Raw genomic sequence first — 26,822 nt, 5'->3', positions numbered from 1 at the left:
CATTTAGGTACTTTCGAAGGATAAGCTTATTTTTAAATGTTGCACTTTCCACATAGGAGCTCATAATAACACTGTGTGCACGTTTTATTTTGGGGAGTGTAGGAGTACATGGGAGTGCCTTTCCTTTTTTTTTTTTTAAGAGGAAGCCCTTGAAACACCAAATACTGTCTAACATGGTTTTGAGTCTTCTGAGTAAAAATAATCTAAAGATCTTTTACAAAGAAAGAAGCTTAATGGTAGAGAACAATCTCCCTGGCTGCTGTGCTATTGGCTAGGATCTAAAAACAATATAGAATCTACAGGCTGGTAGACTCTTGAGACCCAAATCTCCATCTGATGACAGAATAACCTTCTCAAAATCTTCCCCCAAACCCAGATCACCTCACCGGCTCACAGTGTAACACACAGCATCTTTTAACAGTATACTTGCTGTTAGTCTGTTTTCATTACTACAATGGAGCATCAGAAGCAGGCTAACTTTATAGAGAAAAGAAATCCATTTGGTTCACAGTACTAGAGGTTCATGAGCAACCAAATGGTGTGATAGGAATAGAAAATTTGCCACAAGTTATCAGTAAAGACTACAGCTGTGACTCAGTGGTAGAGTGCTTGCCTAGGCCACATGAAGCCTTTGCTTAGCTTACCATGCATGAGACACTGATTGAGATTCCCTGCCTCAGCTGCAGATTAAAAAAATTAAAACAGCAATCACTTAGGTGCACTTTGATGCAGGAATAGTAGCCAGCAATGGACTTCATGTCCAAGGAGATGCCTAGAGAGACATCAACAAGGGAAAGGAAAGGCTGCACAAGCTCAGGGTTAGGCAGGCTACCTTGGAGCAGAGTCCAGAAGTGTGTTTGTCTCTCTTGCCTAAAAGGGACACAGACTCTGAAACTCACTAGGACTGTTTGAGCCAATGCAGAAACCTGTCCAGTGGGCAACATTTAAACCAGAAGTCCAAGTTTGTCTTTACATTGTTAACTTGCTGCCAGCTTCAGAGACAGCAGGGAACCTGCTGTTCTCTTAGCCAGCTTGACCAAAAAGCCACCTGAAAACATTGTTTAAGGAGAGATGTTTTTAAACAACAACAATTATTATTATTATTATTTGTTTTGTTTTTGCCTTTGTTGTTGTTGTTGTTTTTCCGAGAAAGGGTTTCTCTGTGTAACAGTCCTGGCTGTCCTGGAACTTGCTTTGTAGACCAGGCTGGCCTTGAACTCACTGAGATCCTCCTGCCACTGCCTCCCAAGTGCTATGATTAAAGGCGTGTGCCACCACCGCTCGGCCAACAACAGCAACAATTATTATTATTATTATTATTATTATTGCTTTATGTGTATGCCTACATGTATATCTAAGTACCATGTATGTCTGTGAGCACTTGGTGTCCGAGGAAACCAGAAAAAGGCATTGGATGCCCTGGAACTGGAGTTACAGACAGTTGTAAGTTGACATGTGGGTGTTGGAAATTGAACCCAGGTCCTCTGGAAGGACAGTCCCCCACTGAGCCATCTCAGCTGTTGTTTTAATAAACAACAAAACCACAGATCTTCCAGCCTCACTGCTCAAAATGCTTTGTCAATCTTCCAACAGGCAACAGGGTAGGGAGCACTGAGGCACTTACCAAGGTCACTAAGTTACATTAGACCACTTTGCCTTGGTTGTGTGTGACATGAATGGACAGGGGAAATGACTTGTACCTGCCTCAGCTGATTTGTCCAGGCTGTATGCTAGGGAGAGATGATACCATCCTCCTATCACCTTGGCGTTCTCTTCAAAGTCAAGTTGGGGTTATAACCCCAAATCTCAGTAGCAAATTATAAATGTAAGTACAGAATGTGACTAAAACATCTATATATTTTTCTCTTTCTTTCTTTTTTTTGAATGTTTGGTGTGCATTTATGTATGCTTATTTGCATCCAAGTGTAAGTGTAGGTGCCAGAGGTTGATGTCAAGTGTCTTCTTTAATTGTGTTCTACTTAAAAAAATTTTTTAGACAAGGTCTCACTATGTAACTTTGGCTGGTCTAGCACTCACTGTGTAGACCAGGCTGATCTCAAACTCATATAGATTAGCCTGCCTTTGCCTCCTGAGTGCTGGAATTAAAGGTATGTACTACCACATTTGGTGATCATTCCCTGCCTTATTTATTGAGGCAGGGTCTCTGGTTGGATATGGAGCTTGCAGGTTCTAGTTAGTTAGTCTGGCTAGTCAGCCTGCCCTGGGGATCCCCATCTCTTTCTCCTGAGTGTTGGGGCTGCAGATGGCCACCAATTTGTCTAATTTTTTAATTAATTCTGGGGACCTAAATTCTAGTTCTCACACTTGTGCACTTTTATCTACAGAGGCATCTCCCTAGCCCATGCATACTGTATTTTTCAAAGACTTCTCACAATTGTTATTTTAGTCTGATCTGACAGAATGTTTTATTTTATTTTCTATTTTATCTGTCATTATATTCTGATCTGACACAACAGAGCAGAAAGATGTAGCTTACTGTTTGCATATGACATGGGAAGTGACTCTCAGAAGAGATACTTTGCTTTTGGTTTCACACTTTGGCTATAAGGCTGCAGAGTCAGGGTTGAACCCCGATCTCTCTCCAGATGGTGAAGTGCCTGGGCCCTCTTTTCACCAAGCATGCACTGGGAGGCTCGCAGCTCAGGGGTGTGATGCTGACTCCAGCACTTACCTGCTGATCCTGTAGCTTGACTCCAACAACTCTGAAGGTGTTGCTGGCAGTGTTGTGGTAAATGTTGATCCGGCTGAATCCCTGCTGGCCAGGCTTGATTGGTACCCATTTCTTACTGGTGTCATCGTAGACCATCACGGAAGCCCGCGCTTGGCAGATACTCTGTTCACTGCAGAGAGAAGAAAATCCGCAGTGTCATACCTGGCTATGGTGGGATAGAGGTCAAAGGCAGCATGACATAAACTTGCTGCCAGAACTTCTAACTGTTCACAGCAGTGCTATTCTGTGAAGTGATGAGTTTGTCACCCAAAAAAGACTATGCAGAGTAGAAGAGTATCTGCCCAAATCCCACAGCTTGGGGGACTCACAGCTTTGCTTTGCAAAGAGGAGTGCTTGAAGAAAAGAGGAATTATTATTAGTTATTATAAATCCTATGTTAAATAATACAATGAATCTAAATGCTGCTGCCTTACAGCTTATGATGTAGTCACTAATTACCCCCCATTTGATGAAGAGGAAAGAGTGGCTGAGGGGCTGGAAAGGATTCACATGAGTTTATCCAGGTACCCAGAGAAAGAATCTCAGATATCCAGCCAGTTATGTTTAATTTCAGAGTACACCACACAGAGGATTTCTTTGCAGCATCCATCAAAGTGTTCAGTTTATATCTAGTATCAAGACAAGACAGCATTAGAAATGCTGTGGAGACAATGAGGAAGTTAGCTGACCTAAAGAACTGAGCAACAGTTATCCACACACACTGGTTCTGGGCTGAAGACACCTGGCAAAGCACCTGTTCAGAATATGTCAGAAAACCAAAGAATCAGCAGAAGCATTCTCTGGAGAGGTAAATGTCACCATTAAAATGAATACATGAAGACACCTGCAAACTATTTAGTTTTCAGAACCCAAGAATCTTGAACACAGTCTTAGTAGCATGTAAGTAGCATGTAGTAGCATGTAATTACCCAATTGAAAAGCTAAGAAGTGGCTGACAATTGGAGAGTGAGTGTTTATAAAAGAGACCAAGCAGGACAGCAGTAGACTGGAAATAAAGTCTACACCGTGCAGAGTAACAGTGAAGAAGCAAAGTGAACAGTAATTCACTGCTGGGTAATCATAAGGACCAGACCAAGCAGGCAAGAAAAGTGTCACACTGTGTTCATTTCATCACAGTAAGGGTAGGGAACCAAACTATTTGGAAAAAGAGCCTTGTACCCAGCACAGAAGTGATGCTTTTTAGGATCAGTCGGTCCTCTGTGATCTGGAAATGTGACCAACGCATCCTGAGTGTAGAGGTCTGAGCTCAGGATCTCTTCTGTGGCTCAGATCCCGTGGTTCAGAATATGGACTATTACCTTTTGGTAGAGTGCATACAGCAAGTGTCTAATAAGTGCTCACTGGAGACTCTCAGAGCTGAAAAGAGCCCTAGATATAAACCAATTCTCCATCACATTCAATAAAGCAGTCCTGACAATACAAGCAAGCCTTTGAATAATTGGGCATTGACTGACTCCTCTCTAAAGAGCCCTGTTGGTGGTTGAATGACTGATTTAGATAGCCCTCCTAGGTCTCAGTACACTCTACTCCTTGCTTTTCAGTCACAGAGTGTTTTCTGAACAGTCCACGGCAGCCCACCAGACCACTGAAGGATCATCTTGGTCTTTCTACCCATTACCTCATGGCAAAGCTACTACCAACCCCTTTGCCATTTCAGTAACTCTCGTCAATTGAATTCCTTATTTATCAGCTTTTCTTCTAGTATGTAGGTGATAAATTGGGTGTGTTAACCTTAGCACAGATGCCAGTGAGTCAAAAAAACAGATGAATAGGGCAGTGGCTACCTGCAGGAAGCTTACAGATAGGAATCAGACAAAGAACTACAAATCTTACCTGGCCAAGAGAACTTGTGGGAACCAAGGGAGACTTATGAAGAAAGTGGTTTGGGGTTAAAGATGACAGTGTTCAGCTCCTAGATGAAGTGGATGTAGGAGTCCAGGCAGAGGAGGCAGACAGCCCAGACAGAGGCAGAGGCATGAAGCACACAGTATGCAGAGAGCTGCAGGCCACCAGAGTGGGTGCGATGTATCAGGGGTCTTAGTAAGAAAGATAAAAGAAATAAAGCATTTGCACTGCGCTGTCACGTGCTAGATATTTTAGCACCAGTGGCAGACAGGTTCCTATTTCCTTTCTTTCTTTTTCTTTTTCTTCTTCTTTTTTTTTTTTTTTTGGCTGTTGTTTTTAACACTTTGCGCTCTTGTGGTTAACCAAAAACGCGGTTGTTTTCTCTCATTTGAATGGTACTTTTCTGTCTCTCAGTTTATCGCTACTAGTAAGTCTAAATGAAAGGAAGTGCACATTTTTCTTGCCATTTATATTGCTAATGTGAGCTGATTAGGCCTTGGAGTTTGGGGGGGTGGGTAAAATCTCAATGGCTATGCAGCTGTCATTGCTGCTGGGTTCGAGCAGTTCAACTGCCTTCTCAGCCCATTCACTTGGATGAACACAAACAGCACCACACACACTCCATGGGCATAGTGAACTTATGTCTAAGTCAGCTAGCATTTGAAGAAATTTGATAGCTTAGTGAATAATGTAGAGATGTATGTGGATGAATTTTTAAAATCTAGACATATAAAATGATCTTCTGAAAAAAAAAAAAGGCTTCCTACTTCCTTCTCAACAGGCCCCTGGTAACTCAGGCCAGCATGCACATGGCCTCAGAGCTCCATGGCTCTGATAAAATTCAACCCTACAAAGCTGGAGAGGAAAGATGAGGGTGGTTCTCATGAGGTCCCAATGTCTTCAGGCTTTTCATATGATCATACTATAACTGTGTCTGTATGTGTGTATTTGAGGGGATGATTCAAAATACATACTGTGATTTGTTCTGAATGACACTAAACTACCAGGTTCTGAGCTTTTCCTCCTGGGACATCACAGGCTGCTCTAAGCAGTCCGTACAGTGTCCAATGAGGGGTTCCTCCCTGGCAGAAGGCAGGAAGGTAGCTCAATTCCATTACTGTCTTGGGCTCGTATAAGAAGTGTAAAAAAAAATATGTGAGCCTGTAGTTTCTCTCAAAATGCCTTGAAGACACACTCCAAAGAAAGCTTCCCATTGCACTTCTGTGGTAGAGGAGGAATACAGCATTTCCTCATGTGAACCTGAAGAGCACTGTCTGACCTCAGAGGCCCTCCAGAAAACTGCCAAGCACTGTGTGAAGGGAAGAATGGAAGTAACATGTTCTGCCTTGTCACTCACTGGCTGAGCAGTTGACTCTTTTAGACCATACACCATAGACTACTTTTGAATATCCATTGGTATCTCTCTTAAAAGGCATACAGGCAAAACATACCCCACACTTTCTAATACAATTTTGAAACTTAATCATGTACTTGGGAAAGGCATCAGACTTGGTTGTACCTGTCTGATTAGAGATACATGCTCTCCTTTGTCTCAACCACAGCACTTGTGTGTCCTGATTCTCAGTGTCTGTCCCCGAGACTATGAGCTCTTGAAGGTAGAGACTCTTGTTTTTCTCTTGATGAAACCAGTCCCCAGCACCTGGTGCACACTGGTAATCAATTACTGAACAATGGCTCTAAGAGTGTGGGAGAAAAGGTACACTTGTGATTGTGTGCTAATGGGACATTCCAGTGGCACTTCTACCCCACTGTCTCAGAGACAGTGTGGCTACTAACAGCATCTGCCACAGATCACCAAGCAGAGTCCTCTGCTTCACAAGGGGCTAGGATAGGGAGCAGTAAGCCACAACTCTGAGGGTAATCAAATCCACAGAGGGAAGCTGCTGAAGCTGTCAGCTGCCTCTCCTCAGCCCAGGTCCAGGGTAGAAACTGGCTCCCTGGGCCACACTAACATCCAGGAGGGCATAGCAGTGTAGGGGTGCTGTGTACTGGCCCAGAAGCGAGTGGTTGTCCTGCTCAGGCCCAGTGTGCTGGCTTGATGGTTTCTGTCACACAAAACAGCTCACCCACTCTGGTTTGGAGGTTTGTTTTATCTTTCCAACAAGACCATGTGACTCAGGGGCTTCCCAGGATGTAGGACATTCCCTATGGAAACCAGAACAGTCCAGGCACACTGGCACAAGGTGGTCACCCTAATGGTGGTTCACATTTTAGAAATGTTATCTTTCACTCAGAGGACTATAACTCAGAGGACACGCCTAATAAACTCCAGTAGACTGGCCCTTACTCTCAGTGGCTCCCCTCCAGATCCTTTCTTTCAGCAAACTGATGGTCTACGTTTACCCCTAGTCCTCCTACTCTTCAAGCTGCCACTGGAGCTGGCTTCTGTTCCTGAGGATACATGAAAGAGAGTCTCCCAAATCACCAGACTGCTCCTGGAGACTCTAATGCTGCTGTCTTTAGTTTTGAAATGTCTCCTGACTAACTCTCCTGGTTCGCTAGGATGGTTTAGGGGATTCATTTTTCAGCCTCCTTCATAGTTTTGAGTCTACTACATTCCTCTTATATCAGGTTCTTTAGCTGGGGCCGAGGAAAGGTGTGAAGTGTCTAGGAAACTCTGAAATCATTTATAAAGACGAGGGTGTGTGAAATATGCCTTGGCCATGCCCTCAAATGGGCCCCTGCTTCAAGTCGATTTTAAAGCTTACCTTAAATCTTGCTGCTTCCCAAATGTGAGCTATTTCCAATTTCTTCTCTCACTCCATGCCCACGGCTCTCAAAATTGTGTGTGTTGTAAAAACTAACAAGGTGCTTATTACAAAACAAGTCCCCAGATCCCCTTATGTGTTTCTGGCTCAGTGTGAGTTTCAGACAGGGCCTGGGTCTCTACGTGATTGCAGATTCTGGTGCCAACAATCCTGGAAGGTTCTCATGGTTCTCACCCATGGCCACAGTGTTCACAGTGATCACCAGTATGTTGAGAGATCCTGGGTTAATGAAGCTCTCTGATCCTGACCCTATATTTCAGACTACTGGCTATACCTTAGGTACCTCAAAACTCAACATGCTCAAACAGGAAACCTTCACAATGTTTCCTAATATATGAAGTGCCAGTAGCCCCGCCTCAAGGCCACACCTGACACCTGGGCGTCACTGCAGATACTTACCTCTTTGATCCTCGCCCTTTGAGGCTAAAAGGCCAGCTGTTGCATTTCCTAAACATGTCTCAGCTCTGCTGCTTTCTGTCCCCCTTGCTGCCAGTGCCTAAGCCCTTCCTCACCTACAGCATCACAAGAGTTCTCTGGCTGCTTTCCTACCTCCAGCCTCCTGAGTCCCACCACACCTCTCTCTCTGGGAGCCTGGCCACTTACAGCTATTATGACCTCAGACAAACTGATGTCTGTAAGCTCATCTTCCTTCAACTATCTGCCCTCCCTCCTCTTTCCTCATTTCCCTGACGGTTTACCTGGTGGAATTAAGATACACACTGTGTCAGCAGGTAAGGCACAGCCTGGAAGGGTATGTGTTACTACCTAGCTCCTGGCAGTTCCTCAGAACCCTTCACATTCTGTTCTCCCAAATGGTCTCCAGCTGAGCCCCTCCCCCATCTAGTCTGGTGGAACTACTCCTGGCTCCTAACAGGTACCGCTTCTGTGGCCTCTCTGGCCCAGATCATTCTCTTCTGCCTAGGACACTCTTTCCAGCTGAACTGACACAAGTAATTCCCATTAATCTGTAAAGAATTCAGACACATGTTACCTTTCTTTTGAGACAGGGTCTTGACATGTAGCTCTGGCTGGTCTGGAACTCACTTATGTAAACCAGGGTGGCCTCTGCCTGCTGAGTGCTGGAATTAAAGGCGTGTGCTACCACGTGTGTGGTGTATTACCTCTTTGCAAAAGCCCTAAGTCAAAGTGTGAGATAATCCTTCTTTGAGCTCTACTATCATGTCCCAAACCTACCACCTAAGTGTTTTCCTAAAAGCTACTCCAACAGCTATTTCAGGTCCCTCTGTTGGACAATGCCTCCTGACAGGTTTCCCTAAGGACTGATGTAAAAGATGTAGGCCACAGTTCCATTCCCACCTTGGGAGGACCAGGACAACAGGGTGGATCCTGGGCTTGGCCCATGGAATTTCGCTTGTCGATGTCCTGGAACTGATGTTACATTGCCCAGCACACTTCAGTGAGGGAGGCTAGCAGCCTGTGTCGGGTGGTAAAGCAGTGCTTGGCAGAAAAAAACATCCCCACAACATTTGGGCCTTGAAAATGACTTCATTGTTATTCAGGTAGTTAGGAACACTATTTCCTAAGATGCATTCTCCTTCCTACATCCAGAGGTCTGACTCAAAGCTTAGATGAAGGACCACTACCTTGAGAACTCCTGTCCATTCATTCCTACTCACTTGACAACTGCTAAGAGTAAGGCATGCTGCCTTAAACATGTGTCTGTCCTGAGGATTATGATCCAGGAAAGGAAGAGTTCTCACCCACAAACCAGTGCCATAGTGACACATTGGTGTCACTCATGTCCCCAGGAGGTGTCTCTGCATCTGGCCCCACTGCAGATCCTGTGTGTATCTGATCACTTTGGTGCTTTTATAAAAGCTATTTAGAGCTGGGTGGTGGTGGTGCATGCTTTTAATCCCAGCACTTGGGAGGCAGAGGCAAGGCTGAACTCTGTGAGTTCAAGGCCAGCCTGTTCTACAGAGCAAGTTCCAGGACAGCCAGAGCTGTTACAGAGAAACCTTGTCTTGAAAAACAAAAAACAAAAACAAAAAGTTATTTAGAGCTTATGTGCCTCAAGACTGTAAGTTTCTGGAGGTCAGGACATGTCTGTACTGCCAGACTCCCACTCCATATTCACTTGATATAAACTAGCTGCCTTTGACTTGGCAGCCTGGAATTAGTGAGTGGTGGAGTACGCAGTGACACATGCCCCAAGTCAAGAAACTGGACCAGACTCTGAGGCAACGCATAAAGTCCTGACTTGTTTGCTTTCACCATATAACACCAAAAGTGATCCCTAAAAGTGGATGAGACCATCACTGAAGAAGGCCCCCAGAGCTGGGAGCAAGGCAGTCCCTCATAAGAGCCTACTTGGTGGCTCTAGGATGAGGCAGAGCTCCTGCTCATCTACTGGATTTCAGGTAAGAGGCTGTGGGTAAAGCAAACAGGGTCTTAGTTCCCACATCTTTGGAAAGCTATCACACGCTAGTACGGTAGAACCTGGCATGGCAAAGCCTACAAGGATTTGGTGGGCACTCAAAATGAAGTCATCGTTCCATTTACTCCCACTTCACACTGCGTTACATGAAGTTTATGGGGAAATGTCACTGGATAGGAACCATCTGGAGGTGTCTTCCAGCCTCCTGCACTGTCCTCATCACTCTCACATGCTCCACCTGCCCTGCTCTAGCTGCCCTTCCAAGGTCTTGTCCTTTCTCATCCTCAGAGCTGCCATGGGGTGAGACACAGCAGTAGCTTGGGGCCTCTCCACAAGGCTCTTTTTCTGCTTTTATGATCAAAAACATACACACGTGTGCCGGAGAACATGGCTATGAATGAATGCTGGAGAACGTCAGAAAGCAAGGTCTAGCCCAGCTAGTTCACCGTTCTGCCACACATAGAGAGGTAATGAGTACATACAACCCAGTACTAGGGTAATGACCGTGCAGGACTATCTTTCAAGTCTGAAGCTGAGGAAGCAGGAGAGAAGTGAACCAAATGTGACTGGCACCCAGTTAAGGACATCCTGAACAAGGAAAACACCTGTCCAGAGGAGCAGTAAACCGCCACATGCTATGCTTTCAGGTGGACCCACTCGGTCTGCAGCTTCCTTCCATGTGCCCAGACATCTTTTCTTCCATCCAGACTAGTTAGAGGTTCAGACTGGGAGGTCACAGGGAATTCAGATGTTTGCTCTTTAAGCAATGAGGCCACCATCCTAAATGTATATACAGCTGGTCTCCACTTCTCTTTGAAGACTTGAGGATTCTCAAAAGAATACCCCAACAAACTGTTACGGAAATCTCATATTCTTAGACTCACAGCACTTCCTAAATCATCTCAAAGCCACCAACTTTACCCCTTGCTTGGAAAGCCACCTAACAGGTCATGTGGACATTAGGCTACTTAGTGCTTCAAAAGCATTCAGAAAGTCTGATATGTTCTAGTTCAAACTGTGTTATCTATCAGTCTGTGATTTTGATTAAGTAGAATGGGTTTCAGCACAATCTCAAGACAGCTGTGGAGACCAATTTGGGACAAGGACTAGGGCACTGTTCAGCTCTGAGGGTAAATTAGGAGCCTGGGAATGAGCATGCAGTCTCAACTAATACCCCCAATCCTCAGCACAGCCTTTCGGTTCAGTCCAATCAACAGATGAGTAGTTGTGCACTATTTATTAGGCACAGGAACAGACAGAAACGAGCAACATATACCCTGCTCCCAAGCAGCTCTAGGACAACAGACCCTTGCCAGAGAGGTGCAAAACTTGCTACAGGAGAGCGGAGTTAGTGACAGTGTGGAACGATCGAGGCTGTAAACACTCAGAGTAAGAGGCCTTGATTCTAACCTTGAGGACAGTTTGGAAAAAGTTCCCTCGAGGAGCTGCAACTGTAAGGACAGATGTGGCACAAAAGACCTTGCTCTAATCCCCTGCAGAAAAGACCCTGTGTGACCCAGAACAAGCACCTTACAGTGCTGTCTCACTTGGGAGAAAGCAAGACCCCACCTCAGAAGCTGGGGGTGACATGCAACACATGTAGCTCAACTGGTAGAATGCTTGTCCCCCAGCACTTACACAAGGGCAGCTTTTGGACTTCTCTCCTCAGTGACTCAATTACCAGAGTAGCCACTGGGCTTGACCAGTTCACCCATGTTTTCTACTTGGTGCCTGAGGAACCTGATGCCCTGTTTTGAGTGACCAGAAGCTTGGTGATGAGGGAGGATAAACCTTTCAGAAGTTCTCCTAGATAATGTGGCATCAGGTCCCAGGGAAAAGAGTAACTCTGTGGTCTTTGAGGCTTGCTTGGTCACACGCTTCTGGGACAGATGACCTTGAAGGAAATCCAAGGGGGCTCGTTGAGGCTGTAGGTGACTCAGATATCTTCACACACAGGAGATCTTCAGAGATCTCCTGAGAGCAGTGAAGACAACTGTGTGGACAGCCAGTATCAACTGCACAGGGGGCCACTATCCTTCCCCACTCAGAGCAACCACAATGTCTGACACTGGAGGAAGCTCCACTGAGCAGTAGCTATGGCAGCCAAGCATCTCCAAGTACAGAGTTTCAAACAGAGAAATCAACCTAGAAATTCAATAAGTGTGAGTTCCCAGACATTATCTTAGGCTTTGGAGAAATACTAGGGAACTAAAAGGACCAAAAGTCCCTGCTGTCTCAGAACTGGTATTCTAGTTCTGAATGGGTGAGAGGGAAAACAAATAGTGAACAAAACCTGAATGATTATGAGATACGTCAGGAAGTGATAAGTGCTTGAGAAAAAAAAAATCCTAAACATTTAAAGACCACTGGGAGACTAGGGATGGGACTGAATGGCACTGGCTCACACTGGAAGGGCAGACAATCAACTACTCATTCACATTGTATTCCTCCAAGGCTACATTGTGATATTGGCTAATTCCTGCTTGTCAGCCTTGTGCAAGAAACATTTTGGGGGATGTATGCTGCACAGAGTCCAAAGCCCACAGCTTCTTCCAGGCTGCCTGAATTAAGCCCTGTTTCCTCAGGAACCAATACCCACCTGAGTCACACCAGATCCCTGGACTTCCTTCCCACCCACATGGGTATACTAGGAAGTCCTTCAAACTATCCCTCCCACATTCCTACTGCATCAGGCTACCTCTCTCCACCTTGCCCTAGACCCACCACCAGTCTACTGCCTCTGACCTGGATGACTGAGGCAGCTCCCCAAGAAGACTTTCTACCTCCACTCTTGTCAACGTGCCAACTATTACCCACAGTGGCCAGTGGGAACGTGCTCAGGCTTCAGTTAGCTGTCCTTCCCTCCAAAGCTTCTCATAACTTTATAAGTAAAATCAAACTTTTTGTGTGCACTGACAGGCTTTGGGTGCTACATCCCTGGCCTCATTTCCTTCCATTTTTCCCACAGTCACATGACTAGGCCCTCCCGATATTTTTCTGGTTCTCCGGTTCACCGAATTGCTCTCACCTCAGGGCACTTGCTGTCCCTCTCTGCTCCACCAGTTTTCATTTCTAAATTTTATGTCTGTCTCATGTAACCACTGCAGGGTTAAAGAAAATGTTCCCACAAAGGACAGCTAAGGTGGTGGCCCACCATTCTCTCCCATTGCTCCAGATGCTCTTCTTCTAGCTCGCTGATGATTTCTTCACTGTTGCCTGCTGTTCCTCTGCTCCTAGTAAAACTGTCTCCAGCAGCTCCAGCAGCCCAGGCTGACTGACACCTGCTATGGCCTGTTTGAAAGAAATTCTTCCCATGCTTCAGCATTCTCTAAGAGGCCACTTTCTATCAACAGCCCCAACCCCTCAACCACAGATGCTCATGCTACCTAGGATTTTTTGTTGTTGTAGGTTTTTTGTTTGTTTGTTTGTTTGTTTTGAGACAGAATTTCACTAAATTGCTCACTATGTGGACCAGGTTGGCCTCAACCTCACAGCAACCTTCTTGCCTCAGACTTTCAAGTACTGGGATTATGGGAATACGGCATTACATTTGCCTACATATTGTCTGTGCTGCACTGTCCCATACAGAGTATTTCCTCACTCCGTTGTAGCTCTTATCCCTTGATAGGTCGGAGGCTGGAGGTCAGCTCTTCCTCTAAGACAGCACAGCATTCAGGAAACTCATTCCAGGCTTGGATCTACCATTCACTAGCTACTCTTGTGGTCCAGTCCTTTCTCCTCCTCTTGGTTTATTTCTCTGTGAAACAGATATGCATTTGTGAATAATGTTTGTGAAGGAGTCCAGGAATGCTGTCCCCTGGTTTGTGACCCTGGTGTGTGGACAATTTCCAGCTTCACGGAATAGCAAATGTGTAAGAGGAGCTTTTCCTGACTCCCTTGTCCACTGAAAGTGGATCCCTTAGAAAGAATCCAATTGTCAGGATAACCCTCTCTGGAATTTCATAGGACATGTGGACATGTACTATGCCACAAGAGGAAGACAATGGAAGCTACACACACCCAGGCAGTATGTCACTTAACCAGCTGAGGGCCCATTCCTCTTTCTAGATGGACTGTCTACATGGAAAGTACATATAATCTTTGGCGTTCTCTGGGTATTGGGCTTGCCTTCATGTGATGCTCCCGTGTATGATCCATCTCTATGCCATTTTCATATCACTCCGTCACTGATCTACTTCAGAAGCTCAGTTGCTGGGGGGGAGCTCATTTCCCCCCATTTGTCCTCATCAGTACTGCTGTGATACAGTGTTCTGTGTCCTGACAAGTGTGGAAGAGAATTCAGCTCCTATCACAAAAGCTACTACTTGAAAAAGTCAAGGACTTTTCTGAAGGTCAAGCATGGCTTAAGAAGTCTTGTTGAAATTTTAGTTTTTGTATATATATTAGCTGGTTCCCACAGTGATTTTCTTGTAATGCTATGAGTGCTTCCAAGAACTCCTAACAGTGTATTTATCTAAAATACCTATCAAGCATCCAAGGCCAAATGATCTCCTGAACTAAGGTAACACACCCTTGTGGAAACCACGCCTGTTCCCTAGGTCAGCTTTATTTCTTGTGCAATCTGAGACCGTCCTTTTCTATTACTAACATTATAGATTCCTAACTTTTTATCTAACTACTTCTAGGAATGTAGACTGAACACATAGATCCCCTTCTTGAAATTAGCTCTCAATTCACCTCCTCCTTTACCACCCCCCTCTTGGGATGTAAAATGAAGTCTGACAGTCACTGCCTGAGGAGAATTCTTACCTGCCTTTATGACCCAGTAAGAATACAATCCTGGTGACCTTGCTCTGCCAGAGGATCGCTATGGCTTGGGTTTATAACTGAACACCTCAGGGACTGAGGGGAACTGAGGCATAAGGAGAACGAAGAGAGGATATTGAGGATTTTGGTGGGAGAGGATTTTTGACTAGAGAACTGGAGGTCAGGATGGAAGATGAGGAACAGCCAGATGGGGAAGTACTAGATGGGTAAGTACACGATGAGAAGGACCTAGATGGGGCAGAACCAAGATGAGAGAATTAAGTTAGAACTTAGAGGGGACAGCAGATAAATGTAGAGAGAGATCAGGCAAGAAAGGAGCTAGGCAAGAGAGCAGAACTGAAGTTGTGTAGAGAGGATTTTATCTCAGAGGAATAAAGTAGACAGACAAAGAGACTGGTGTACTTAGATTCATTTCCTAAAAATAGTTCTCACCGTTCATAGTTTCTCTTCTGAGTCCCTGGGAAGTATATTATTAAGGCTGGTCTTTTATTAATATACAAGACTATCTCTGACTAGGTGCTCAGAAAAGGGCTCCTGGTCCGAAGTGGCCTTGGTGACAGGAAGCACTATGAAGCCCCGTCATGGACACCAGGGTTAAGTGGGAAATCCAGATGTTATCATTTCTCACACGGACATTCCCAGTGTCAAGTCATGAGCCTATCTGCATAGAGAAGCACACACAACCTTGATGAGGAAGGAGACACCAGAAAACTTGGCTTCTGCCTAACCTTCAGCTACTAACTCACGCAGAAAGCTTTGCCCAACCCTAGGTCTCCAGAGCTGGAAATGAGACTTCCAACTCATCGTCATTCACAATGACACGGTGCAAAGGGCTTTTCTTCAGCACAAGGCTGGGAGTGCGTAAGGAGCACAGAGCAGTTATTCCGGCTAGAGTGGAAAGTTCAAGGCCTGACGTGCTGCTGCCCTGGACCTGCAGTCACTCTCTCCAGGGTGCTTTCCAGCTGCAACTTCTCCAATGTCTAAGGGTTAAAAGGCCTTTAAAAACTCAGTGCCTCCTCCCTATTTCCTCCTGGTACTATTTTCTACCACCAGTAACCAGCAGTAAGCTTCCTCAATTGTTTACAATGTAATTTACAACTGAAAATATCATACCTCTCAATGGAAAGTATTCTGTTTTTCACAGCTCCATGCACAAATCCCTTGAAGCTATAGAAAAACTACTAAAATGACAGAAAATTGGCTGCAAAGGAGGAGGAATACCTCAAAGTTCAAGCAACAAATCAGTGTTTCCCTGGCTGAGCTGGGCTGCAGCTCCTCAGCAGAGACTAACCGGAGGGGCAGCTATGCTTTCTGACTGCCCAGGAGCAACCGGCAGGCTGTACTCGCTGTCTCTCTCCCTCTAATAGCTCACTGACAATGTGTTTCAAGAGCCTGGACAGTACATTGAGTAGGCTCCAGGCCTGGTCCCTCCTCAACCAGGTGGGCCTTGGGGAAATCTCACAGCCTTTCACAGCCTCAGCATCCTCAGACACAAGGCAGAAGCAGTAACACCTTCCTCATCCATCCAAGAAGGGCAAAAGAAGACAGGTGATGAAGTAGCATTTTGCAAATAATTTGTTTGTTTGTTTGTTTGTTTGGAGACAGGGTTTCTCAGTGTAGTCCTGGCTATCCTGGAACTCTGTAGACCATGCTGGCCTCAAACTCAAGAGGTCCTCCTGCCCAATCCCAAATGCTGGGATTAAAGGAGTGAGGCAGCAAACAAATAATTCTTAAAGTCGGGGATTATTATTTTATGTGAAGACACAAGGCTATAATGATTTAAACAAATAAAAGTCCCAACTCTTGGAGTATAAAACTTAGTCCTGGGGCTGGAGAAATGGCTTGGTGGTTAAGAGTACTGGCTGTTCTTCCAGAGGTCCTGAGTTCAATTCCCGGGAACCACATGGTGGCTCACAACCATCTAATGCCCTCTTCTGTCATGCAGGCATTCATGCAAAATAGAGCACTCATATACATAAAATACATAAATAAATAAATCTATTTAAAAAAAAACTTGGTCCTATCATGACCTTTCATGTAAATTACAGAGAAAGGGGCACTCATGTCCACTCACAATAATACAACATGGTTTGCAGATGATTACCACTCAACCATGTTCAACATTGTCTATGGGCCCAGAAGCCAAAGGGGGACAAATCTCTCCAGAGATTTGTGTAAAAGGAACTCAGGTCTTTCATCCTGGTCCAGAGGCACAGGATACAAGCTGCTTCAGGACATTCTACAGACAGCCTAGACCCACCACTCACACCTCTGAGTCAAAAAACACTCCCCTCAGAGTTCAGAATCCCTTCTACCCACCAAGGTAGGTGGTCAATTCTGGGTAAGTCTTTGGACAAAAGTGATTCAAGGTCATCAGCATTCACAAGCACAGACCAGGGACTGGAAACAGCAGAGGGGATGGAGGCCATTAAATTGCTCTAGGATTTTGGTAAGCCCTCTGGTCCTAGATGTTCCCATCACTGACTGGTATCCAAGAGGACCAGAGATGACCTCTACAGAACCTTCAACATTAAGAATCTAGGTCTCCTCTTCACACCCCTCTGTCCCATTCTGGGTTCTTGTACTCACCCTGGGGCCATGGCTGAATGAAGGCTGCACAGGAGGTTCTGTGGACCAGAGGAGCATAGACCCTGTGAAGACAGCTACGATTTTAGACTCTACTTAAAACCAAACAGGAAAAGGAAGCTGAACCAGAGACAAAGGGGAAACAAACCCAAGTGAAAAACTGAAACCTACGTAGAAAACAGCGAAACAAGAAGCTAACAGCACAGGGCCCCAGCAGTGTAGGCGGCTGAGCTCTGCTGCCTGGGCCTGAGACTGGCAATCTCAAGCTCCTGAGTTTCCTGCTGAGTGACAAGAAGAAATAAAAAGAGGGCACGACTGCTCCTAAGGGGTTGAGGTTTTATTACAAGGGAGAGCACAGACAGAGGTAGAGTCCAGAGTGGACATGACCAGCAAACTGAACTGGGCTACGTGAGGAGAAAGGCGGGGGGAGGGGAGAGCCAGGAGTCAAGAGGCCAGGAGTGAGCCAGGAGACAAGAAGACCCAGAGACAAAGAGGCTAAGAGGACTGAGCCAAAAAGCTAAGTTATAGGGAAGAGCAGTTGGGGGAAGAGTAGCCCAGTCTGTGGGCTGCAGAGTCTAGGGTTAGGGTGGGGCACACCAGCCAGGATGACTCTGTAACAGGAACTGGAGATGCTGAGAGAGGCTGGTGGACAGTGTCCACTTTCATATGTTAACAGGCACTTTAGTTAGCCCTTTGTCCAGGGTTTGAGACCTAACAAAGCTGGCAGGACCTGGGGACCAGGCTGTGGTGCTGGCCCCAACAGTGACTGTTGTCCATTGTCTGGTCTAGGTCAGAACTACTGCAGAATCTACACTCTGGTTTCCACTTGACATAGTGCAGGGTCATGGCAGATGACTTCCTAGAGGACCCTGTGAGGAGACTGCTAGACTCAGAAAGTCCTGGCAGGTTGTGAGAACAAGGGCCTGTACAGTGTGTACAGCTATAACAGACTTTCCATTTGATTCTAGGGTAGATTTGCATTGTGATTGCAAGACACATCTTTCTAACAGGATGCTGCAGTCAGCAATTCTCAGGTGAAAGAACACTGCAGGAACATGGGGAACCTAGGTTTGTCACCTACTCAGAGACTGTGGCCTCCATTTCCTTAACTGGACCACAGGGTGATTCTTTGGCCTATTCCATGGATTTCCATGAAGATCTATTCTTCGAGTTTCCTTAACTTAGCAGAAAACTCACAAAAAGTCATGCACTGTGCTAGAAACCAAAAACTAAGAACTGGAATAAGGGGCAGGCCTTGTCTTTAAGACAGCTTTTACAGTCCTACGGCCTGATGCGATCGGCACACCTGCAATGCCAGCACTCAGGAGGTTCATGGGTTTGAGGCCAGTCTGGGATACACAGTGAGATCCTATGAAAACGGAAAGAAGGGCTGAGGGCACAGTGGATAGAGGGATCTGTGGGCAAATAGATGCACTGAAATATTATTGCAACAATGGGAGATAGCTGTGTGAAGAACAGCATAAAGGGCCTGTTCTAACTGGAAGCATGAACATCCTTTGAACATTGAAAATGCATTTTCAAAGGCTCTAAAGATCTCTATTTCCTGTTAAGCACATGTCAGCTGCAAACCATGTTTTTGACCTGTGGTTTTGTTTTTTGCTGGTTGAAGTATTTGCTATTTTTCCCTTGTGAATTTTTCTTTTTATTTGTGGATTATTTGGAAGTGTGTTATTTAATTTTGTTTTGCTTCAAAATCTTTGGTGTTTTCTTGCTCTATTGCTATTTACTCAGTTCTACTGTGGTCAGAGCATTTGCTTAATATGATTTCTTTTATATCTCCAGGTATGAATTGAATTGTTTTAATCTGTACAGAGACTTTTAGGGTCCAATATATAGTCCAGTTTGGTGAACATACCATGGTCACAAGAGAGAAAGTATGTTCTCTGCAATGTCAATTAGGTCAAGGTGGTTAATAGGTGCTGGACTTCTATGTCCTTACTATTTTCTTTATATATTTTATCAGTTGCTAAGAGAAAGGCCTTAAAATCTCTAAGCGGCTTAAGGGAGTATATGTCTCTCTCCATCTTCAGTTCTGTTAATATTTATTTTATACATCTTGGAGCTTTTATTAAGAACACTTTCTATTCTGTATTCTTTATTGTTAGTACTGTAACAAATAACCACAAACTTAGTGGCTTACAGCAATAAAAATGTATTATCTTATAATTCTGTAGGGTAACAGTAGGTCACAAGTCCAATACAGATCAGATTTTCAACACAGATCTCACTAGGCTAAATTAAGACAGTGGAAATACCATACTTCCTTCTTGAGGCTCTGCAGAGGAATTAGCCCCTTCTCTTTCCCACCTCCTACATAATACCACATTCCTTGGCCCATGGCTCCGTCCTTCATCTTTTAAAGCATGCAATACATTACTCTGACCCTTCTTCCCAAGTGACCTTTCTTTTGATTTTTAGCTGGCCTCAAACTCTATGTAGCCAAGAATGACCTTGAACTCCTGATCCTGTCTCTACTTTCCAGGTGCTAGGATCACAAACATGAACCACCAAGCCCAGGAAGTTCTTTAGTTTTTTTCTTTTGTGTGTATGTATTGATGTGTGTGTATCTATGGGTGCATGCATGCATGTATGTACACATGTATATAGGTCAGAGGTTGACACAGGGTGTCTTCTTCAATTACTCTCCACTTCAGCTTCTGAGACAGGCCTCTCAGGGCTTCCTGTAAGGAATCTGATCCTGCCACACACTGCCTGGCTTCAGTGGGCTGGACCTGGTGTGAGCCTTCCACTCTCTTTGACACCATCCTACCTCGCACCTTCACCTGGAGATGTAGCCTGGATCAAAGTTGTTCTGTGCCATGAAGGCTGACCCCAGGAAACACTTCTCTGGGTGTTGGCCCAGCAGGGACCCCTGCAGACACTCTTACTGTAGGCTGACCCCAGGAAACACCTCTCTGGGTGTTGGTCCAGCAGGGACCCCTGCAGACACTCTTACTGTAGGCTCTCTCGTGTCAAATAAACTCACATTTTCACAAGGGGGAGCTTTTGGCGGCTCAGGTCTCCTCAGGGAACCTTTCCTATCATCCCTATGAAACATGAGCTCCTATCTAATAACTACAGCTACATTTACACCACCTCGTCTGAAACTTTAACTTGCCCACGGCTCCTTCCTCCGAAAGTGTACGCCTCTAGTTTCTATCCCACTTGCTGCTCTCACGGTAGACCTGGACAAGAGCCGGAGCAAAGGCACTGCCACAAGCTGAGTGGCTCCGTGGCCTTGAATCATCCCTTGCCAAACAAATGAGTTCACTGCTTTTTTTTTTCCTCTTAAAGACAGGGTCTCACTCAGCAGCCAGAGATGGAACTTACTATGCAGACCAGGCCAGCCTGAAACTCAGAGAGATCCATCGCCTCTGCCTCCTGAGTTATGAGGTTCAAGGTGTAAGGCAGCAGGCCTGGCAGGTCTACTGCTTTTGGAGTTAGCCTTACTCAAGTTCTCAGGACACAGGCAGAACACAGGCATACATTTTCCCCCGAATATCACAGGAATGGACTTTAATCCTGGCCCGGACAAAGGCCTTGTTCCACTCTGAAACCTTATGAGCCAGGCTTCTACTGTCTGCATTTCTTTGTTGTTGTGTGTGTGTTGTACATATGTGTTCACATTTGTGTATGTGTGAGTGACTGTACACTTGTGTGTGCCCATGGAGGCCATTCAATCCTGGGTATCGTCTACTTCATACCATCTTTGTCCTTCACCGAGACAAGATCCTTCACTGATCCTGGCACTCCATCATTGGCCAGTGAGCTAGATCTATCTTGCCTCCTTTTCAACCACTGCAATGGGGTTACAGATGCATGCTGCCATGCGTGCCTTTTACATGGGGCCAGAGATCTGAACTCAATTCAGGTCCTTACACTTTCATGGCAGGCACTTTCTGAGGGCCAGTTTTCTATGTTAGTTATTTGTCTTGTTGCTGTGACAAAAACCCAAGGAAAGGTTTGCTTGGGCTAATGGTTTAAGAAGGGATCCAGCCAGGTGTGGTGACACACACTTTTAGCCTGGTATTTGGGAGGCAGTAGTAGGTGGGTCTCTGTGAGTTCAAGGTCAGCATAGTCTACAGAGTGACTATGAACAAACAAAGGAAGAAAGTCTTTTATGTCAGGAAAGGTAGGAGTATTAGGTATCTGGTCACACTGTGTCAGTAATCAAGAAGCAGAAAACAGATAGGAAGTGGGGTCAGGGGATAAAACCTCAAGGCCCCCACTTTAAGTGACCTACTTTCCCCCAGTAAGGCTCCACCTCCTAAAGGTTCCACAACCCTTTCAAACAGTACTATCAACTGGGGACTACCAGCCTGAGGGAGACATTTTACGTTCAAACCACAGTGTGTCTTTGCTCAGCTGAGGTGACTGTCCTACTTCCTGCAGCATTACATGACCTCTAGCATCACACTCAGTGCTTAGCTCTGCAGACGGCATTCTGAGCTGGGCTCCTTGGAGAGCACCACACATACACAGGCAGTCCTAAGGCAACAGCTCAAGTGGAGCCTTCATACAACTCCACAGTCTCTGTTCAGACCACAGAGCTTCCTCCTTCTCTAGTTCTTACCAAGTCTTCCTACATGTAACCTGGAATCCCAGGATCACCTTCCTGTGATCTCTTTAGCTTGGGCACCACCATTTTCTCTAAGACAGAAAAGCAAACAGAGGCAGACGGCTCTGGCCACTGTGGGGCTTATCATCGTACTTCTTCTCAAGAATCAGAGTCCTAGGCTATCCATTTAGCAACTAAAAACAGCAAGGATTTGGTATTCTGTGAGCTTCAGTACCCTGTGTAGATTTTGTTCATTTTACAGCTGGTTTTAAAGTAAGTCATTACCATCACTTCATCAAGGACAGAAGTAGAATTAGTTATGGTTATTACACTAGCAAAGGCTTTTTTTTTCCATTTCCTGAAGATGCTGGCCTATGTGTAACTATCTCTGTGAGAAAGTGCCTTTCAGTTTCCTTCCCCACTTCCTCTGTCCTTTACATGATGCTATTATCTTTTCTGGTTCCAGTAAGCAGGTAGCTAGAGTGAACCTTTCGGGAGGTCTTTTAACTCAACCATAGAGCTTCAATAATACACTTAGCAGAATTATGGGAAGGAGCAAGGAAGGAGAGAGGCCCTGGCCTGCCCTTGCTTTATGCAGAACTCCATGGTTATCATCCCCACCCTCAACTCTGGCTTCCTCATTTGTTCACTGAAAGGAATAGCTTTATTAAAACTCCATGGATGAGGCCTTGAGATGGTCAGCAGGGAAGAGAGCTTACCACCAAGCCTAACGAGCTGAGTCTGATCCCAGAGGAAGGAGAAAGAAGATTGACTCTTGCAGGTTGTCCTCTGACCTCTGCATACATACTATGTCACATATGCCCCCTTTCCGCATACAAAAACCAACCAAAACAAAAAACTATGCATAACAGGCCCTAAATCAATCATGCCAAGACAACAGAAAATGTTGGAAAAATAGGATAGGGGATGTTGGCACTGGGGAAGCAGTTTGGTGAGGAATAAACCTATCCTGTTGAGGAAGCAGCTTGTAATATGATACCATGAACCAAGCTCAGTACCAGCACAGAGCTTAGGGCAGGTACCTTGCAGGCTTAGGGTAAATGGTGACTGCACAAAGGAACATATGAAGGAATCAAGAGGAAGGACACCAACACCTGTAGCAGACAGGCCAAAGCCTCTGGCTACGGCATATCAGCACAGAAACATCCACTTGACCTGCAAGAGGTACTTCTCACATTGCTGGATTCCAAAGAACTTGGAATCTGTTAAAACAAGCCAGGGGCTGACCCCAAAGCCAGGAATCTCTTTACTTAGGAAGCCTCTGAGAGAGATGGGCAAACAGGCTAAGCACTGCTCCTCTCACCTCAGTGCAATGCATATGAGCATTGTATCAGGCCCTAGAACCTAGTGCAACTGATGCCATATTAGAGATACCAAGGCACCATTCTGACTTATGAGCCCAGCATCTAGACCCTAACACCTGTCAAAACGAGAACAGAGACCTAATTCAGCATGTCCACAGTTCTGGGAAAGTCCCTAAATATACTAACTTTACTTTTTGGCTTCTGTAGCTTTGCTTATTGGTAACTGTTCTTGCTAATGGAAGTCTATGTGCAAAAAAGCCAAGATTGGTAAGGCTCGCGGTTACACAATTTGGGCAAGCTCTCTGTGTGGCCCACCGGCCAGTGAATAAAGACGTTCAATTGGCTTCAAGCGTCTATGTGTTCTCTGAAGGAGTAACCTCACCAGCATCATGTTCATCACCTTCATATCACTACAACGAAATGCCTGGACACCTACTACTGAAGAGACTGAGCTCATGCTTTTGAAGGGCCCAGTCTAAGATCAGGCAGCCCCATGCTCTGAGCCTCTGGTAATGGTGACACACAATGGCAAAAGCAGTTGGCAGAGCAAATGACTTACAATGCTAGCCAGGAAGCCCATAGAGTGAGAGGCTATGATCCCTCCACAGTTTCCAGGACATGCCTTTAGTGACCTCTAATGACCTCTTCCTAATGGCCCACAACCTTCAACATTACCACTCTGGGATGTCAACTTTGAACACTCAGCCCTTGGGGACAGCAAAAGGGACTTTGACTGACAGCACAGGAGATAATTCTTGTAGAACTGGCACTTCATCATCTGTAGTAAAAGTGGGCATTCTGAAAAGAAAGCAGGGAGGTCTTGGAGTAAAGAGGGAAGAGAAATCATCACCCAAAATTTGCTACCATCTCCAACTTGATGAAATTAAGTTGCATTAGCAACGTGCACTAGGCCTTTTAATTGATATGTTATTTGTGCTGTCACTATCTGAGTGAGTCTTTAGAGCCTCAACTATGACTTGAAAAACCAAAATGGAAGTTGGCTTTGCTAGAGTATTTTCAAAGACTGCCTTACACTCTTACACAGCTAGACAGCTGTGCTCACTCATACAACATAGTTGCTGTTCTTGCTGTACTGCCTAAGTGGACCAGCTCTGTGAAGACCAGCTTACTACACACCCCAGGCAAAATGCAAAATTCCCAAGTATCCACTGGCAGCCTAGGGTTTGCCCTCACGGGCTTTTTCTCTTCAAGTACAGGGCTTGGAAAACAAAGTGTAAACAGCCAGATGCCAGCACTTGAGCAATCCTGTAGGGGAAACATAACCTGTCTCTTTAGCTACCTATGACCCAAGACTTTCATGGACTTTGCACTCATGAGGATGTTGCTTTGATCTGACTTTACATGCACTCTTCACATTCATGAATTGACACAGGAGAGGTAAAGCCCAGCCTAAACTCAGGCTTCTGCGCCTTCACTCCTAGTTATCCTCCCTCCAGAAATTCCTCTCCATCTATCTGCAATCAAAATTGGGCTTGCCTTCCAAGACTCAGCTTACACATTTTACCTCACCAACAGTGTTTACTGAGCAAAATGCAGGGAAATATCACAGGCATGGAATCATCCACTTATTCTCCAAGAACACTGCCCTTTGGTTCAGTCACCTTTTATTAAGTTTGATCTGGCTCCGCTCTTGATATATGATACATGTTCAGAATCTTAGTTAAGTTCTTCTGCTGGAAGGACTGGGACTCAAGAAGTACCTAAGTCACTAGCCATACAGGCAAGGACAGACATGGAAAAGGAGGGTTGAGCCTATGGCATATTAGGGCAGCCTCCCTTATGTACTTCCTTCCTAACCAAGCTCCTGCTAAACGCATCTGCAGCATAAGCAGGTATGGAAATTGAATGTCCAAGAACATAATGATAAACTCTCAGGGGAGTCTATCTTGCAGGAATGCAAGCATCATGAAAAAAAGACTTAGAAGGAAACAGAGCAGTGACCTCGACCATGAAAAGCGGAAGTTTCAAATGCAATGGGCTTTATAAATGCCTTTGGAGAGAAGGAAAGTTACTTAAAGCACTAAGTGGGGATAAGCAACAAGAAACAAACAGGAACCAACCAACTTTTAGCCTTCACAGAATTCAACAGGCCCAGCAGTCTAGGCAGTGGTTAGAAAAATAACAAAACAAAACACCCAGAGAGATTCACAGAACTGACAAAAACAAGAAAGGAAAAGAGGCTTAGAGAGAGGCAGGAGCAGAAACATCGATTTCTCTATAAAAGGCATCTTGGAGGGAAAGAAAAATAGAGATAAAATATTTGGACAAATAATGACAGAATTATGCAGAATTCCAGAGCAATGTAAAAGCTCAGAGCAGAGCACAAATACAGTTAGGGAAAGAGATAAGTGCACACCTGTCTCCACATAAACACAGAGCATGTTTAAGGATATCAAAGATAAAGGGGAAATTATAAAAACTTTCCATGGAAAACCAAACCACTGGCAGAACAAAATCCAGAGTACCGTCTATACCCAGCAGCAGTGAGGTAGTGAGACAGTAGGACAGATCCCTCAGAGTTGGAGGAAAAAGCTCGCACTCCATAGCTAGTTGGGTTATGGAGTTTACTTTGTTATTTATGTATTATTTGTTCATATATTATTTTAAAATATGTGTATGGATGTTTTGCCTATATGTATGTCTGTGTACCACATGCATACTTGGTACCTGGGGAGGCTAGAAGAGGGCTTTGAAACCAGAGTTAGAAGCCACGTGGCGGCGGCACACGCCTTTAATCCCAGCACTCAGGAGGCAGAGGCAGGTGGATCTCTGTGAGTTTGAGCCCAGCCTGGTCTGCAGAGCAAGATCCAGGACAGGCTCCAAAGCTACACAGAGAAACCCTGTCCCGAAAAAGAAAAAAAGAAACTGCAGTTTGTTAGAGATGGCTGTGAGTGACCATGTAGGTACTGGGAATTGAACTAGGGTCCTCTGGAAAAGCAGCCGCTAAGCCACCTCTCCAGTCTCTATAGGTAGCTTAGGCTGGCCTCAAACTCATGATCTTCCTGCTTCTGCCTCCCAAGTGCTGAGTGGTCCACTGTATTTGCTTAGTGAAGTTTCTTATTACCTAAAGGCTGAGTCTGAATATGCAACGACAATTAATGACCACTTTTAAAGAAAGCATAGTTCCAACTTTAGAACAAAAATTTTAAGTCACAGTATGTTTTGGGTATGTTTGGGGTATTTTGTCTGCAAAGAACAGAAGGCAGCAACAGTACATTCAAGAGTGAGGGCATGACACAGACACTGGGGATCTCTGAACCAATGGGAAAGAAAAATTGAAGCAAAGCTACCACACTAATGAGTAGTTACTATCTTGAATAATAAGAATGTTCCATGACCGGTTACAGTCTGATGAAACTCATTCCATTATAAATTTCAAATGGGTGGATTTATAATATGTAAATTATATCTCAATAAAGCTATGGTTAAAAACTGCCCTAAATGCAGAATGAAAATATAAACATTTTCAAGTGGGTTATAAGGAAGAGTGGGGCTTTAAGATGGCTGAGGAAAGCCATCCCACCATCCTGGCTCGTATCAGTAATAATCTTCACTAGAAAGGGCCTTGCCCAAGCTGATAATTCTCAAGTTACTTCAGCTATCTAGAGAATAAACAGAAAACACAAGGAAGCCAGCACACTTCTGAGGGAAAAGGTCACCAGAATGTAGCAGTGCTGTGTGCTCTTTGGCATCAAGGCAAGCTCAAGAACTAACCCCACCTGAAAGCCACTGATTCCAA

At 45.0% G+C, this 26,822-nt stretch overlaps 1 protein-coding gene across 5 annotated transcripts in view; it reads right to left on the bottom strand.

The window, feature by feature from the left end:
- Evl (Enah/Vasp-like) overlaps positions 1 to 26,822 on the bottom strand; it is a 149,028-nt gene that overhangs the window by 51,180 nt on the left and 71,026 nt on the right. For 4 of the 5 annotated variants that reach the window (XM_052738946.1, XM_052738947.1, XM_052738944.1 and 1 more), the window contains one exon: positions 2,693 to 2,861. In XM_052738946.1, the coding sequence (XP_052594906.1) occupies positions 2,693 to 2,861 (169 nt within the window). Of the gene's footprint in view, positions 1 to 2,692; positions 2,862 to 17,161; positions 17,199 to 26,822 lie in introns of those variants that run through there. The other variant, XM_052738945.1, reaches the window with a different exon arrangement.

This window comes from Peromyscus californicus, unplaced genomic scaffold (assembly GCF_007827085.1).
Source record: "Peromyscus californicus insignis strain IS unplaced genomic scaffold, ASM782708v3 Scaffold_15__1_contigs__length_86483966, whole genome shotgun sequence".
Taxonomy (NCBI): domain Eukaryota; kingdom Metazoa; phylum Chordata; class Mammalia; order Rodentia; family Cricetidae; genus Peromyscus; species Peromyscus californicus.
This window is presented reverse-complemented; position numbering and strand designations above follow the sequence as displayed.